General features: G+C 40.9%; 1 protein-coding gene across 1 annotated transcript in view; it reads left to right on the top strand.

Moving 5' to 3' along the window:
- Positions 1 to 14,957, top strand: part of LOC111668612 (copine-9-like) — a 51,464-nt gene that overhangs the window by 21,326 nt on the left and 15,181 nt on the right. Inside the window, exons 8-9 of the mRNA XM_023424691.2 lie at positions 13,305 to 13,368; positions 14,426 to 14,529. Of these exons, the coding sequence (XP_023280459.1) occupies positions 13,305 to 13,368; positions 14,426 to 14,529 (168 nt within the window). The remainder of the gene's footprint in view (positions 1 to 13,304; positions 13,369 to 14,425; positions 14,530 to 14,957) is intronic.

The following is a 14,957-nucleotide window of genomic DNA, read 5'->3' as shown; positions in this document are numbered from 1 at the left end:
TGCCTGTCTGCAAGTATTTTCTGTCGTAGCTGGTGGAGACGGATGGCATTGTCTGCCCTCACTAGGTCCACAATGGCAAGTTCCTGCTGTTGTGTGAACAGGCGTTGGCGTCCTCCCCCAGAAGGTCTTCTAGTCATTCTAGAGAAATACAACCACAAATTGTCATTGGTTTGCTTCTTTTTCTTACAGTACTATATATACTGTACTTTACTGTATATACTGTATCATCCACTGTACTGAAAAACCTCAATATAAGTAATCATGGTATGTTTCACAAAAACTACCACTTTGGCTGCAAAAGGAGCATTAGCACCCTGCAATACCCTGTACACGTGATGTGGTAATGTGATATACTGTAGTACAGTACTGTAAATACCATCTGAGTAGAGTAGAAGGTAGAGAGGTGAAGACATACCTGTTTTCCAGTCGAAATGTTCTTATTACAGATGCCACTGTGAAGCGGCTTAGATGTGGGTGGACTCTCTGCACAGCTTCCCTCATAGTCAGGCCATGGCTGATGACATGGTCCACCAAAGTTGCTCTTATATCATCAGAAATAGGGGTCTGTGCATGGCCTCTTCGACCTTGACCTTGTCCTCCTCCTCCTCTACCTTTGCCTCTCGCTCTCCCTCCACCCATGCTTGCAAAGTTCTTGAAATGGCTAAACTGAGGGCTTTTTGTAGCTGGCTGATTGGTGTTCAGTTTTGCAAGTAAGTGCCTTCAGGTGTGTATTTGAGTGGTTGCAATTACCCGATGTGTTTTGTATTTTGGATACATGTGTTTTCCAAATGGCACCCTGAGATTTCATTTTTTGAACGAAGTGTATGAAATAGAGTGTAGTATGCAGGACCAAGTGTGTTGCATAAAGGAGTAAGTGTGTTGCAGAATTGCAACTAGAATGCAAAGCAGCGCTTTTGTTTAAGGTATGGGTACATGTGTTTGAGGTATGGTAACAAAAGCTTCAAGTTGTGTTACTTTAGTCTAAGCATGGGTAGCTATAGTGTTCAAGCAATGGGCAAAAACTGTAACATTCCTTAAGTCCATGCAGTCCATTTACCATTTACTTAAAGATATTTATCTTTCAAGATTCACAGTGGTCACTGTGTTAGATTGGGTGATTAAAGAGTTCCTGTCATGACTTGGCAAGTAAACCTAAAGTCCTGGCAGTGAAGTCAAGTCTAACAAGTAATTATCCACTCCTCACCACATGAAATACCATGTAAAGTTTAATAATTGGCACAAGCAAAACTTTTGCACTCTGGATATACAGAACCAGTCAAAAGTTTCCCAGAGATAAAGTTTGTTCAAAGAAGATATATTTTTTTTTAAGTATATTTTTTTGGCTTTTTCATGCCTTTATTTGACATTACAGTAGAGAGAGACAGGAAATGGGGAGGCAGAGAGGGGGAATGACATGCAGCAAGTCCGATGCGGGACTCGAACCGGGGCCAACTGCAGTGAGGACTTGTAGCCTCTACATATGGGACACCTGCTTAGACCACTACGCCACACAATGCCCCCAAAAAAGATTTTTTAAAGGGCAACCGGCGGTGGTTATGTTTGGCCACTGGGATAACTGTTGACTCTTTCTCTGCACTCTGTGTTGTTTTAGGGACAGCTAAAACATGTAATAAACAAAACCTAGTATCTGTCTGGACCGACTATGGTCAAATCCCGATTTTATAACCACAACGTCGTCTGACAAAATCACCAAACACAGAATTGACTGAGCTGTGATTTCAGCTGGATTTACTGTAAAATGATCACTCAGAGAGAAAGTTAGAAGAGACAGATTATCTTTCTTATTCAGTCTCTCACACAGAGCACAGCCTCTGTCTGGATCCATAATAGTTTACTCTTTATTTACTTCAACTCCTTTTATTAGAGGCAGGTCTTTATATCTAACTCCCTCTGTTTGATATGTAGAGTTGGTCATAGTCGTTAGTACGAAGCTCCCTCCCTCTCTCCTGCTCTTTTTCTCAGTGTGTCTTATGTTTAGTTATTCCTCTGCCTCCTTTAGTAATAATGATACATGTAATGAAAGTAGTTTATTTGCTGTAATGGTGGAGAGGCTCAGTGTATTGGAAGTGCTTCTCCTCTTCCCTGCAGTTCCTGTGCAGCCAGGAAACCAGAGCAGCTCAGTAGACTTCCCGTAACAAGAGGTGTAGCCCTGAGCTCCAGACCGGGGTCTGCATCAAGACCAGGAACCAGACTTTGCATCCAGAGTCCTGTCCAGTTTAGGTTTAGGCAACAAAAGCACTTTGGTTAAGGTTAGGCTAGTTTTGGTTAAATGTAAATAAACACATTGTGTCTGAAGCCACTGTGAACTTTTTTCTGCATTAAACCAGACCACAATCTTTCACTAACCCTAACCAAGTGCTGTGAGTGTTTAAACATAACAGTTCAGTAATGCTTTAGTCACTACAAATGTATATTGTTCTGCAAGCTCAGACATTTTGGTGGAAAATAAACATGTTGTCTGTAAACATTTTACTGATATGCTCAGCATTAATGCATTTGCAGCTTGCCAAATATATTCCCATATCCCCAATATGTAAACAGAAATGTGATCCACTCGCAATAATGTATCTTACTAAATGTATTTGCTGTGACAGGGTCAGACAGGATGATGTCAGACATACTGAAATGATAACCTAAGGAACACCCTAACTATAACAGTACATAAGAATTTTAAGTTCAAAGCACAGAGGCACACATCTGAAAAACATACACGCACACAGAGAAATTATGACAGAGAGGTTTCCAAGGCAACTGAAACCATGAAGTGTATTTTATGCTACTGTATTTTATACTATAAACTGTTTCCTACATGCTGCTCTGTTCCCCTGTGCTTAAGATGAGATCAGAGCCATAGTGAGGATCTATTTTCTGATGTTGGGTGTGGAGAAAAGAGAGTCCTGTGGCATTTAGCATGTGGAGGACATGATTAGAAGGGAAACCAAACTTGAGCATCACGTTACAATGCACCCTCTTCTTTTTAGATAGCTTAAGAAAAATGTCAAAGATAACAATCATTCACCTGCCAACCTAAACTGAATCATCTCCTGCACTTTTGTAATGTACTCCACAATCAAGTTCTGCATAAAGTAGTATGGCTGCCGTGACTCTTGACCCGCTTACATCTGGCTTTTGCCAGCAATGGAAAAGGGAACAATCAGCATTTACACCTGGGTGACATAACTCTGCAGAAAACACAAGTATCTGTCGGCTCCGGCTCTGACCAGCATTATGTAAATTTATGCAATTTTTTTCCCTTTTCCTGCTGTAACGTCTTTCAGAGCACAGAGACTGTAAACACACCTGTCACCTTTCCAGCATGGTGCTGTTACACCAGAAACACTGCAACTACACCTTCCTCTGAGTGAGTTGCTGCCCTGAAATGAGATTTAAAAACACACAATCACAAATCAAAGCATCTCACACGGTGGCTCTGACACTTTTACAGGAGCTCCAACACTCAGTGTGTGTGTGCTCTGTAAGTGGTTGTGATGACATCGTGCCTTGCAGTTGTGTGAGTCCTCAGTCTGAACAGAAAACTTGACTGGCAGTGGAAAAGGGGTCAATATATAAAGTATATCCTGCCAAATTGCAAAATGTAACAAATATAATAATAATAATAATAATAATGATAATTCTTATTATGATAAAGTTTGTGAAAAGGACTAAATGTGAAAGATTTTTACCTTTATTTTTGCACTGGAGGAAGACTGCTGATATTTGAACTCAGCAACACCAACAAGCCCCTCCCTTCAGTGCTCCTTCAGAAGCTCTGCCTCCCAAACTCATGGACGCACATTGCCAAAGCACTGATATAGTGGTGGACTCCAGAGCATTGTATATCACGTCGAAGTGAATAGTCTTTCTCATATCTGAGGCAAAACAAACCTTATATCATCAAACTAACGACATGCACACAAACACAGCAGAGTAAAGAAAGAGTTAGTTTAGATTATTTTTACAAAACTACTATTTACTACTATTAATATTAACTGAATTAGATTTTAAAAAGTGTATTAGATCACAATCACTTACTTTATCAAAATGTGTTATTTTTAGCAGTATTACTCTTTTGATAAAACATGTTAGCCACTCAAAAATTCAAGATGGCCGCCATTTCCAAGATGGCTCACTTTTTTTTTTTTTGTGACAAATTCACCCACAATTTTTCCATTTGAATGATCTCAGTGTCAAATCCAACATTTTAACAAAGTAGAGGGCAAATTACACATACTGTAAATAAATTAACCCTGTGAACATTTTTAACAGTTTACCTACATTTTACAAATTAAAAGTCCTGCTGAAATAGAACAATAAACAAGTTTTATTTAATTAAAACAATATTTAATCGATATTAAGAATTGTTAATTTGACATCCTCATAGTCAACAACATGGGATACAATTGCAAAATCATTTAAATCTGTCCAATGGGTAAACTCTGTGTTAAATAGTGTATGTTTCTGATGCCATGGTGGCCACCTTGGAAAATGGCAGCCTTTTGACAGTTCAAGTGGCTTATGGGATTTTTCAGAAGGATTAACATACCAATTTTGGTCCTTGTATCCACATTTGAAAGATTATTACAGTTATCTGCTGCACTGTAAGCACAGGCCTGTTGGGATAGTGTTTGAGTGTAGGAAACGCTGTTGGTTAGTTTCCTGGAAAAACTGGCTAGGGGAGTGTGTGTGTCGTGGGGTTACTCAGGGACCTGCAACTTGTTTCTGCCCCAAGGGTTGCTCCAGCCCTTACTGTGAAGCTATTCTTTTAAATAAATTTGAATCCCTTAATTTATACTTTTGTCAGACAGGGCATCAGGAGACTGTGGCAGTCTAAAAAGCTACAGACTGTGATGGAGAAGTGGGAAGCCTGAAAACAGACTTTCAGGAGATCTGTCAAGGTTCACCACCACCCTGAACTATTTTCCCACACACTCTGGTCCCTAGAGTCCCCAAGGGCTTAATTCAAACCTGATCTCACTTGACACACACACACACACACACACACACACACACACACGGCCCTATGATGCTCATTCATCACAAAGTATAGCTCCGTCTAAGGGCTCATCAGCAGCAGAGTCTCCCACACAGGAAGTCGAGTCTCTTTTCCATGGTAACCTTCTGTCTGAACACCTCAAAATAAACACACACCAAGAGACACAGACGGCAGTTCAGATCAAAACACACACTCAAACACTCTGTTGAAACTCATCACACACATGAAAGGTAAAGCTACATGCTTGGATATTACTCCCACATTGTCATGAGAAAGTCTCAGAGAGATGGGAAGCATCAGGTTCATGTCACATGAACAAAGCTTATGTTAAACACTGGTGCGCCAAAATCAGTGGTGGCATGAAGTCAAGTGACAAATGAACACGACTGTGAAACGGTTGTTTGTCACTGAGGCTGTGTCCGAAATCACTCACTACTCCCTATATAGTCCACTATCTAGGGAGTTTGCAATTTTGTAGTGCTGTCCGAATGTATAGTGAGAATTATTATACCCTATATAATGGACTCATAGTATTCCACAATTCATTGTGACAAGTAGTGTAATCATTGGTCACTAACAAAGCAATACATACCATCATGCATTGGGCTGGCGCTGAAAGACAGAAAAACGGAGAAAGAAAATGACCTGAGTTGTGTCCAAAAGTGTATTTTTTCATTTTAGCGATGAGCTGGCTGCACAGTCCTCTACTGAACTCCCTGATAGTGAGTAGGGAGGAGTGAATGAGTGAGGGATTTTGGACACAACCTGAGTGAGTGTAAAGCTAGCTCTTAGTAACCACAATTACATTTTTTCAGTCACTGTAATCAGATTAGCAATATGCTGACCTGACACGGGGGACAGCGCAATTGCTGGTTTTTATTTTTAATTTTTTATGCCTCTTTGCCGGCAAACGTCAGAGCTGGATATATAGTTGTATATTGTTTTCGGGTTGTCTGTCCATCCCATTCATGTGGACGCCTTATTTCAGTAACGCCTTGATGGAACTTCTTCCAATTTGGCACAAACATTCAGGAGGACTCAAGGAGGAACTGATTATATTTTGGTGGTCAAAAGTCAATGGTAAAGGTCAGTGTGACCTCACAAAACACTTTTGCCATTACTCAAGACTTCACACAGCAATTATGACAAAATTTCACACAAATAGTTGATATTTTATGGTTTTATGATATTTTGTGGTCTTGAGTGGTGGAGGCAGACAACTGTGAGGCAGTAATTCTAATTTCTTTTTCCAGTAAACTTCACTGTTCAGATGTGGAGCCAGAATTGAATCCACCAGCATCCTGCAGCTACCTCCTGTGACTGCAGAGCCCACTTGTGCGGCTGCTCAAAAGTTACATAGTGTTGCTTTAATACGGAAGGCTTTCATTTCCTCCTCTCTTACAAACTGTCAACGTTGGTTTCTTTTAATCATGACCATGATCATTTCCTGATCTTAATCACATAGTTACTACTCCAACCCTGACGATGAAATTCTCCTAAACTTAATGAAATAGGAATTTTAACCCAAACTATGATCTTTTGGTAAATGCAACCAAGTCGATTTTGTGCATAAACTTAACCAAACCTTACCCATATTGTGGCCACATTATAAAACATATACATTTTGCAATGACCAGAGAACCAATTGACTAAGGACTCAAATGCACAACACTCAGACAGGTCAAGTCCACAAATCGAAAGGTTTGGTTCACAGGGTATCAGTCAGAAGTGTGCTGAAGCTAAAACCAAAAATCAGGGTCAAAAACACCAGGAAGGCTTACACAAGGAAACTACAGCTCGAATACTTGATGCAAGGGACAAGGATGATCTGGCACAGAGGGAAGGGGAGACAAAGACTAAATACACAAAATGGGAAGAGCTAATGAGACCCAACACATTAGGACAGAGCACAGAGGTGGACAATAATTCAGGCCGGGAATTTGACTCCATCCTAGCCGACCCTTACACAATCAGACCGCTGATTCTGCAGGCGAACCCTGTTTGTTAATGTAACAGGTACCAGACTATACATTAAAGTTATAAATCTGGCCACTATATTCATCTGGGAGCAAAATTATTATTAATTAGATTACAAAATACAAAAAAGTTTATGATTTACCAACAAATATGAATATGTTCAATTACACTTTTTTAAAAAAAACAAACATTTTAGCAGTTGCATGTTATTACAAGAGAAAGTGGAGGCTACATGTCTACTATATAAACCCCATGTAGGCTATAATTATATTATGTCAATGAGTTGACAGAACATTTGATGAAGCAGTGTCACTGAAGTAGCTGTTATACACAAATGAGGTGATGCGAGCAGTCAACTCATTCCTGCTTGTTATATTATTGCTGGTCAAGTTGTTTGTTCACGGTGTTGGCCAAAACAATCCTAAGACCACTGAGTACTGTCCGCCACTAGTGGAGCAGGTGATCACAGAGGCAGGAGCCACACTGGACACACTGGAAACAATGATTTTGGACAGTCCAGACAAATGATGTCATACAGCTGATATTTTCGTTGGATCAGAAAACATGGCTGTGTTAGATGGGTATTTTGTCATTTGATTTGGAAGACTTCATGATAATTTGGTCAAACACAGATCTATTTAACCTGTTGTCACAGAAAATGTTTGTATTAACACATAATGCAGTAACTTTAACATGGCAAACAGGAGATGAGGCTTCATACTAAAGTACAAGTCTGTAATAGAAGCCTGCCTCAAATAAACACCTGTTACTTTCTGCAGTTGAGGTAAAAGGCCCTGGTCACAGTGGTTGAAAACTGTTGTGCATGTTTGAATGCAAGTCTAATATTCCCTCTGATTTTAGTTTGTTTTCCACTGACTCCTGAGAAAAATATGTGGCTCTTTAGCCGCTTAATGTTCATCTTTCCAGCAGCTGGTTTCTAACTTTGTCTTTGTGCTGTTTGCTGCTGGACATGTTACCTACAGTAGGTGTATCAAACACAACCGCCCACTGCTGCCAACAGGATTGTTGAAACCAGAGTTTCCTACAGATTTTGGTGATTTCTTTCCGTGAGTTTCAACTTCTATGTCACCATTTGATCACTTTCACATTATATAGTATAGTTGCCCCACACCGATGTTAGCTGTCTTCTATAATCACCACTGACGCGGCAGGATAGTTAACACAACTTTATTCTGCTGTCATAGCAGGACATGTGCGTCTCGTAGAGTCGCACATGTCCTGCCAAGAGCCACATTCTGCCACATTCACAGCTGTCCCCCTGCAAACAATGGCAGGCGATAACCAAAAGTGCTCCACACTAAAGGTGTTGTAAATAACTAACTTAAATGTTACACTTACAAATTATATATGAAATAATAAAGTACTGCAACTGATGAAATTATATAAAAAACTCAATGAAGTAATATTAATTCATAATATAATATATTCAAATAATATTGCACTTAATATACAACATAAATGAATATGGTAAACTTATAATTAAAATAATTAAGGTTACAATTACAATATTTGCCAAATGTGGATACATATATGCAATTAGCCAAGATTACTTTAACATAATAATAAAGCATTCATTTTGAAACAAAAACCCATTCATTTATTTATTGAACTATATTGGCTAATTTGTATATTTATATTTACATGTATGTTTATATGTATTGCCTCATTTATTTATTTCAGGATTTATTTCATAAGCATATTTATTTATTTATTCATTATTGACTTAAATGTCATTCCATAATAGTGTCACCTCTGTGCCTCACCTGGTAGAGTGTGTACCATTCAGGCTTAGTCCTTACTGCAGCAACCCAGGTTCGAGCCCGTGGACCTTTGCTGCACATCACTTTGGTGATTGGCTCTTGGCAGGAAGCTTACTGTGCTTATCGAGCAAAAACCAATTTTTCCTAGCGAGTATGGAGAGAGGGGAGAACAGTGAAACTAAAATAATCATTTATAAGATACTAAACCTCTCCGTACAACTGAGGGGGCGATGAGAGTTACATGAAAATTGTTGTGGGTTTGTCACTATGAGTAACTCCTTCAACATTACATGCAGTTCCTACACAGTGAAGCCACAGAGGCACAGCCGTTATGGCGATGTCGTTTGATGTTAGAGTATCAGCTTTATTGTTACTCATCAGTTGAGAAGACACTTTGATGTAATCGCCCGTTAGCTCTGTTCATTCCCTTCTCCTCTCTGTAATCAGACTTTTTGGCACATTGAATGCTCAGTCTTGCATGAACAATGAACATAATTTCCACAGTGGGGTTTGAACTTTGTCCAAATAGATAATTAGCTGAAGATGCCAAAGTATGCAAGCCACCGTCTCCCTGTCTCCAGAGTGGAAGATATTCTTTTTTGATTTTCGTGGCATTGTATTAAGATATAAGTTAAACACATGAGCAATGAAGCATGAGTTTTCATTGTTCAAGAACTGATTGTATAGTCTATGCTGATGTCGTACTCATGGGGGAACAGTATAAGTGAATTTAATAAAAGGGTCTCGAGGTGTTCCAGGACAAAAGAGATGTATGTTATCCCCTTCAACGTGTTCTGGGTCTTCTCCAGGGTTGTCCTACCAGCTGCATGTTTGCAGAATACCAAACAGGTGTCCAGGAGGCCTGAACGAATCCATTGTAGCAGTGTAGCAGTGCTTTGGAAAATGACTGTATTACAGATTTATAGTTACGTTAGTGGCAGAGCTCTAGGGATGGAAAGGTCAATTTGTTGGTTGATTAGTCTGCCAATTCCGTCCAGACTGAAATATCTTTGTTGCAGATATTCTAGAGAAATCTCCCAGAGAATAAATCCTACTCTCTTTGTTCACCCCCTGACATTTTACTGCATCTCGCACCTCAAGCAGTGTTTCACTCATCCAGTGAACCATCCAGAAAACCTATCAGATTGATTGCCATTGCCATTGATTGCCAGAAGTGGTTGAATGCTAATGTTAGCTGTTGTCTAACGGTACCTAATGGGTTATTAAATATGTTGTTTTACCTTGAAATATTGGTCAATGTCGCTTCGGATTTTCATTATCTCATTGTCTTTTCTGTTGCTCATCGATCTAGTTCTATGTTTACATGACTTGTTACCTGGAACACAGCAGTACATTATCCTTTTGGTGACAGCATTTGAGCTTCTCACCCTGAGCATGACGTCAGAGGAAAATGGCTGCAGTGCGAATATGGTCTATGTTGAGCGAGCGTGCAGCAGAGTTGAGTGCAGCCAGAGCAATGTGAGCGAGCTTTCACATATCTGTGAGAGAACTGACTAAAACTGAGTGACAGACATTAGAATTCTAAGACTATGCGGATAATAGCAAACGGAGAAATACAGAATAGATTTTTGTTTGCTCAAAAATATTTTCTCTTCAAAATATAATTTTTGTGTTTGCAAAGACTATTGGCCTGTGCACAGAAAGTCCCACTGCACGCTCAGGAAAGAGGCTCAAAAATAACACTGCAGTAAAGCAGATAAAGTAGAGTAAGAGAGTAAGAGTAAGAGAACAGACATTTCAAATGATCCAACTCAGATTCTGCTGTTGTGCTGTTAAAGTATATGAAGGCTGTTAAAATGAGATCAAGTGTGGCTTCTCACTTGGTTAGCAGTGGAAAGCCCCGCTCTATATCTCCCTGCACTGCTCTTTCTACCACCACCACCCGTTCGTCACAGGAGCAGCAAAAGGAGGTCAGAGTGTCTCTGGAGATTTATTTCTTTTTTCTCACATCCAGCCAACAGCTGGAAGGCAGCACATCTCTAACGCTTCAGTCAGTATGAACACTATAGTCCATCCAATCGTTCCTTTACTAATCAGTGAATCCGACTGAAGAGCAGGGAGACTACTATCCTAAAATAGTCTCAGTAATTCAGCAATAAGCTGAGTCTGAGCCAAGACCTCAGATTCTCTCAAACAACACCAGCCTCCCACATCAGGAAGCCTGCAGCATGTTACCATCAGCTATTCTCTTTAGTGTGATGAGGGGGATAAGCATGGCAGGGATTGCATCACTCACAGATGAACATTTCCTCTGTATTTCACCGCCACTCCCAGATCAGAATCAGAATCAGCTGGTTTATTGCCAAGTTGGTTTTCAACATAGAAGGGCTTTGCTTTGGTGTTTTGGTGCATGGCAATAAACATAGTAAGAAGAGAGGAATTATAAACAAAGACAAAACAAGCAAGTACTGCAGGTCAGATAGCTTCAGTATAAACAGAAAATTTTAACAATAAGATAAAATACTTAAAATAGGGGCGTCGTGTGGCGTAGTGATCCCCATGTGTAGAGGCTACAGTCCTCGCTGCTGTTGGCCCCGGTTCGAATCCCGCATCAGACGGCCTTTGCTGCATGTCATTCTCTCTGCCTCCCCGTTTCCTGCCTCTCTCTACTATCCTGTCCAATAAAGGCATGAAAGCCCCAAAAAAATACTTAAAACAAAAATGTGAAGAAATATTATAGTAAATATATATATATATAATACAAATATGTACGCTGTGCAAAATGGCTGGGGCAATGTGCAATAGTTCACGAGGGAGGGATCAGTGTCAGTGGGGGTCACTAGCCTTGTTAATGAGGCCAGCTGACAGGAAGAAGATGTCCTTGTGGCCAGAGGTCTTGGTCCTGATGGACTGCAGCCTCGTGCCAGAGGGGAGTGACTCAAAGAGTCTGGGTCCGGGGTGGGAGGGGTGAGCTACAATCTTGACTGCTCACCTCAGGGTCATGGAGGTGCACAGGTCCTGGAGGGTTGACGGATTGCAGCCAATCACCTTCTCAGTAGAGTGAAAGACACGCTGCAGGCTGCTCTTGTCCTTGGCAGTGGCAGCAGCGTACCAGGTGGTGATGGGGGAGGTGAGCATGGACTCTTCAACTGCTGCAGCAAGTACATCCTTCATCACTTGGGGTCCTGTGTGACGATGGTGCTCAGGAAGCAGAAGTACCCCACAGTGTCCACGGGGGAGTCACATGGGGTGATGGGGGTGGGTGAGGCTTGGCTCTTCTTGCAGTCCACTGTCTCCAGAGTGTTCAGCTCCACATTGTTCTGCCTGCAGCAGGTCATCGGACGGTCAATCTCCCACCTGTCGGCAGAGTCATCCCCATCCCCGACCTCAGTCCTACTGGCCTTTTATCAGTAACGCCTTAGTTAGTGTTCTGTCCAGTCTTTGGCTATGAAATGACACTACGCATCAACAAGAGCACTGATGCTGTGTACATTGTCTCAAGGCAATTGCTTTGTCTAGATTGGTGCATTTTCATTAGTTTGTCTCTTATTGTTGGGTTTGTTGTTCTACCTGTCCCAAACTCTGTGTAGGGGCAGGGAATGTGGAACTGCTACTGCCAACAGTTTTGTCACTCAAGGAAATGGAGGTCGATTATCTGAATCAATACTTTTTGGAATTCCAAATCTTGGGATCATGTGTTCCATTAAACACTTCACTCCAGTTTTAGCAAAAGGTCAGCCAGCAGATGGTACGGCAGGCAAAACAGTGTTCAGCCAAGGCGGGAGAGAGCCATGCGTTGCAGCTTCCATATATTTATCACCTAAATTATTTTGCTTCACTACTTCTGACTCTACGCTTGAATGTCTTGCACATTTCACTAGAGATGGCAACATCATCGCTGCTAATAGCTCCTTAGTGGACTGGCTCAGCACTCATCACAAAGCTGTTGGAAAAGCATATATCCCTGTGGAAGATTACTGATTTATTTTCAGCAAGAATACAAGTTTTCTAATTAAAGTTATATCCTGCACCATCATCAAGTGAAATTTTTACTTTGTCCAATATTTGGATTTAAAGTTATAATCTGTAACTTTTCTACAATAAAATGTCTAAAAATGACTAGACCTCTGTTCTATATGTTGTTGAGTTGTGTTCTTACATTTTCCCAAATGTTTGCATCAATTCTCAGACCAGAGGAATCTGTGATTTTAATCATGGTAATATTTCATTGGTCGCCTGTCAATGACATCATATCCTCTATGATCATGCGTCAGTGTGTCTGTCTGACAGAAGCTTTAAGTTTTAAGCCACATACACTTTTTACACTTTGGTGGTTTTCAGCTCTGTATTTGAACCAGATGAAGATCAGCTTCAGCAAAGGCAGGACCAAGTTGTGATTTTTTTGTGTTTATTAGTTTTCATGTTTGAAACCATTTATTGAAACCAATATTGGATAAACAACATACTTATTTTGAGACACTGACGAGTCGTTATTGCATTTGTAGACGTCGTCCCACTCACCTCCACTCCCCACCCTCTCTCTGTCTCTCTCTCTTCATCCTCTCTCTCAGGGGGATTCCTGGAAAGAAATGTGGAACCATCATCTTCACAGCTGAGGAGCTCAGTAACTGCCGGGTTAGTATCACATTATTCTGAGAACACGGAAATGCACATAGACACAGGTACACACTCTGTCTGAGACAGGGGTCTGAAAGTTTAGCACTACAGTCTGAATTCAGTGAATTTCAATGGCTGCACAGATTTCAATTTTTTTGTCATCTGCATCAAGTGGAGGGAAAGTGAAGTTGTACTTTTCTTTTAAAGTGGAGATGAGAGCTGCTCATGAATTATTTATCCAGTCTTACAGTGCTCTTTCCTTGCCACACTGTGTAAATAACTGTACACTCCAAACACTGAGAGAAGCACATGCAAGCATAGACATACTGTATATACAGAGATACCACATTGGCCGCCGGGCCGCCATATTGGATCAGACAAGACTGCCCTGTAAACAAATAAGAATGAATGGAAGAGCTCCAGTTTTTCTGCATAAAAAAGCTCTGTAACATTTATATTTCTCAACCAATTTCAATGAGTCGTTTTTATATTTGTGGGTTTATGATCTACGTGGAGTAAAAATAAAAGCTTCGTCTCCGGTTACTCAGAATCGGGATAGTTTAGGCTGTAATCACTGTTTTCTATGAGGAGGAGTTTGAGCGACAGCAGATGACCACAAGCAGGGCCGCCGTGTTCCCACCAGTGTCCCTGTCCCTGCTCTGACCTCCCTGACCTCTGCAGCAGAAACTTTCCTCCTCAGTCAGCTGTATAGAGCAGCGAGCACTAGAACACCACTAGTTTCCTGTCGTCTCTCTGTCTCTGCCTCCATGTGTCGTGTCTCCTCTTCCATTTGTCCGTGTGCTCCTGTTCGAAAAAAAACAGCCGACCTCAGTGTAATGACTTGCAGTCGTACCTCTAACAGTCCAAAGCCATGGCATTCGTCCCGTTCTGGAGTTTTTAGTTCTGGCAAGTTGATCCAGCTGTAGATCCCTATTCAGTGTGTAGGAGCCTTACAGAGGTCGCCCCGACGTGTTGTTTTATGTAAGTCCTCGTCTTCCTCCAGTCTCTACAGTTGGAGAGTGCAAAGTAAAGCTACAACTTAATGAAAATGAATGAACTGTTGTTGTTCTCCCAGGACATAGCCACCATGCAGCTCTGTGCTAACAAGCTGGACAAAAAGGATTTCTTCGGCAAGTCTGACCCTTTCCTCGTCTTCTACCGGAGCAATGAGGATGGGACGTAAGTGTTTTTTTATTTTTTGGTGTGTGGGTTTGTTAGACTGACTGTCAATCTTCATCTGTACAGTTCATCTATTAGTGCACCTGATAGGACCGTGCTTCTCCTCTGCCACTACTCAAATCTGACAGATTTCTTTGTAGGATCCAGTCCCATGAAGAGTGTGAGAGAGTCTTTCTCGTCATTGTTGGGAGCAGGGCTAATATATTTTCTTGACACTGAGACAGAATGTTGTAATCCTGTCTAATCCCCTGTGCAGCCTGCAAGATTATCTGTATCTTCATAAAAGCCACATTTGAATACTCATCCACAGAGCAAAACTATTAGACACATATCCTATTTCTACATATTACATGTTATAGGAAGTGAAGATCAACACAATGTAGGAACTTATTTGACAGATGTCCTATCCAACCGAGCTTCACTCACCA

This window comes from Seriola lalandi, unplaced genomic scaffold (genome assembly GCF_002814215.2).
Source record: "Seriola lalandi dorsalis isolate HSWRI2012SDOR001 ecotype SW California unplaced genomic scaffold, Sedor1 jcf7180002054748, whole genome shotgun sequence".
NCBI lineage: Eukaryota > Metazoa > Chordata > Actinopteri > Carangiformes > Carangidae > Seriola > Seriola lalandi.
Note: the sequence above shows the minus strand (reverse complement) of the source record. Positions and strands in the feature narration are given on the sequence as shown.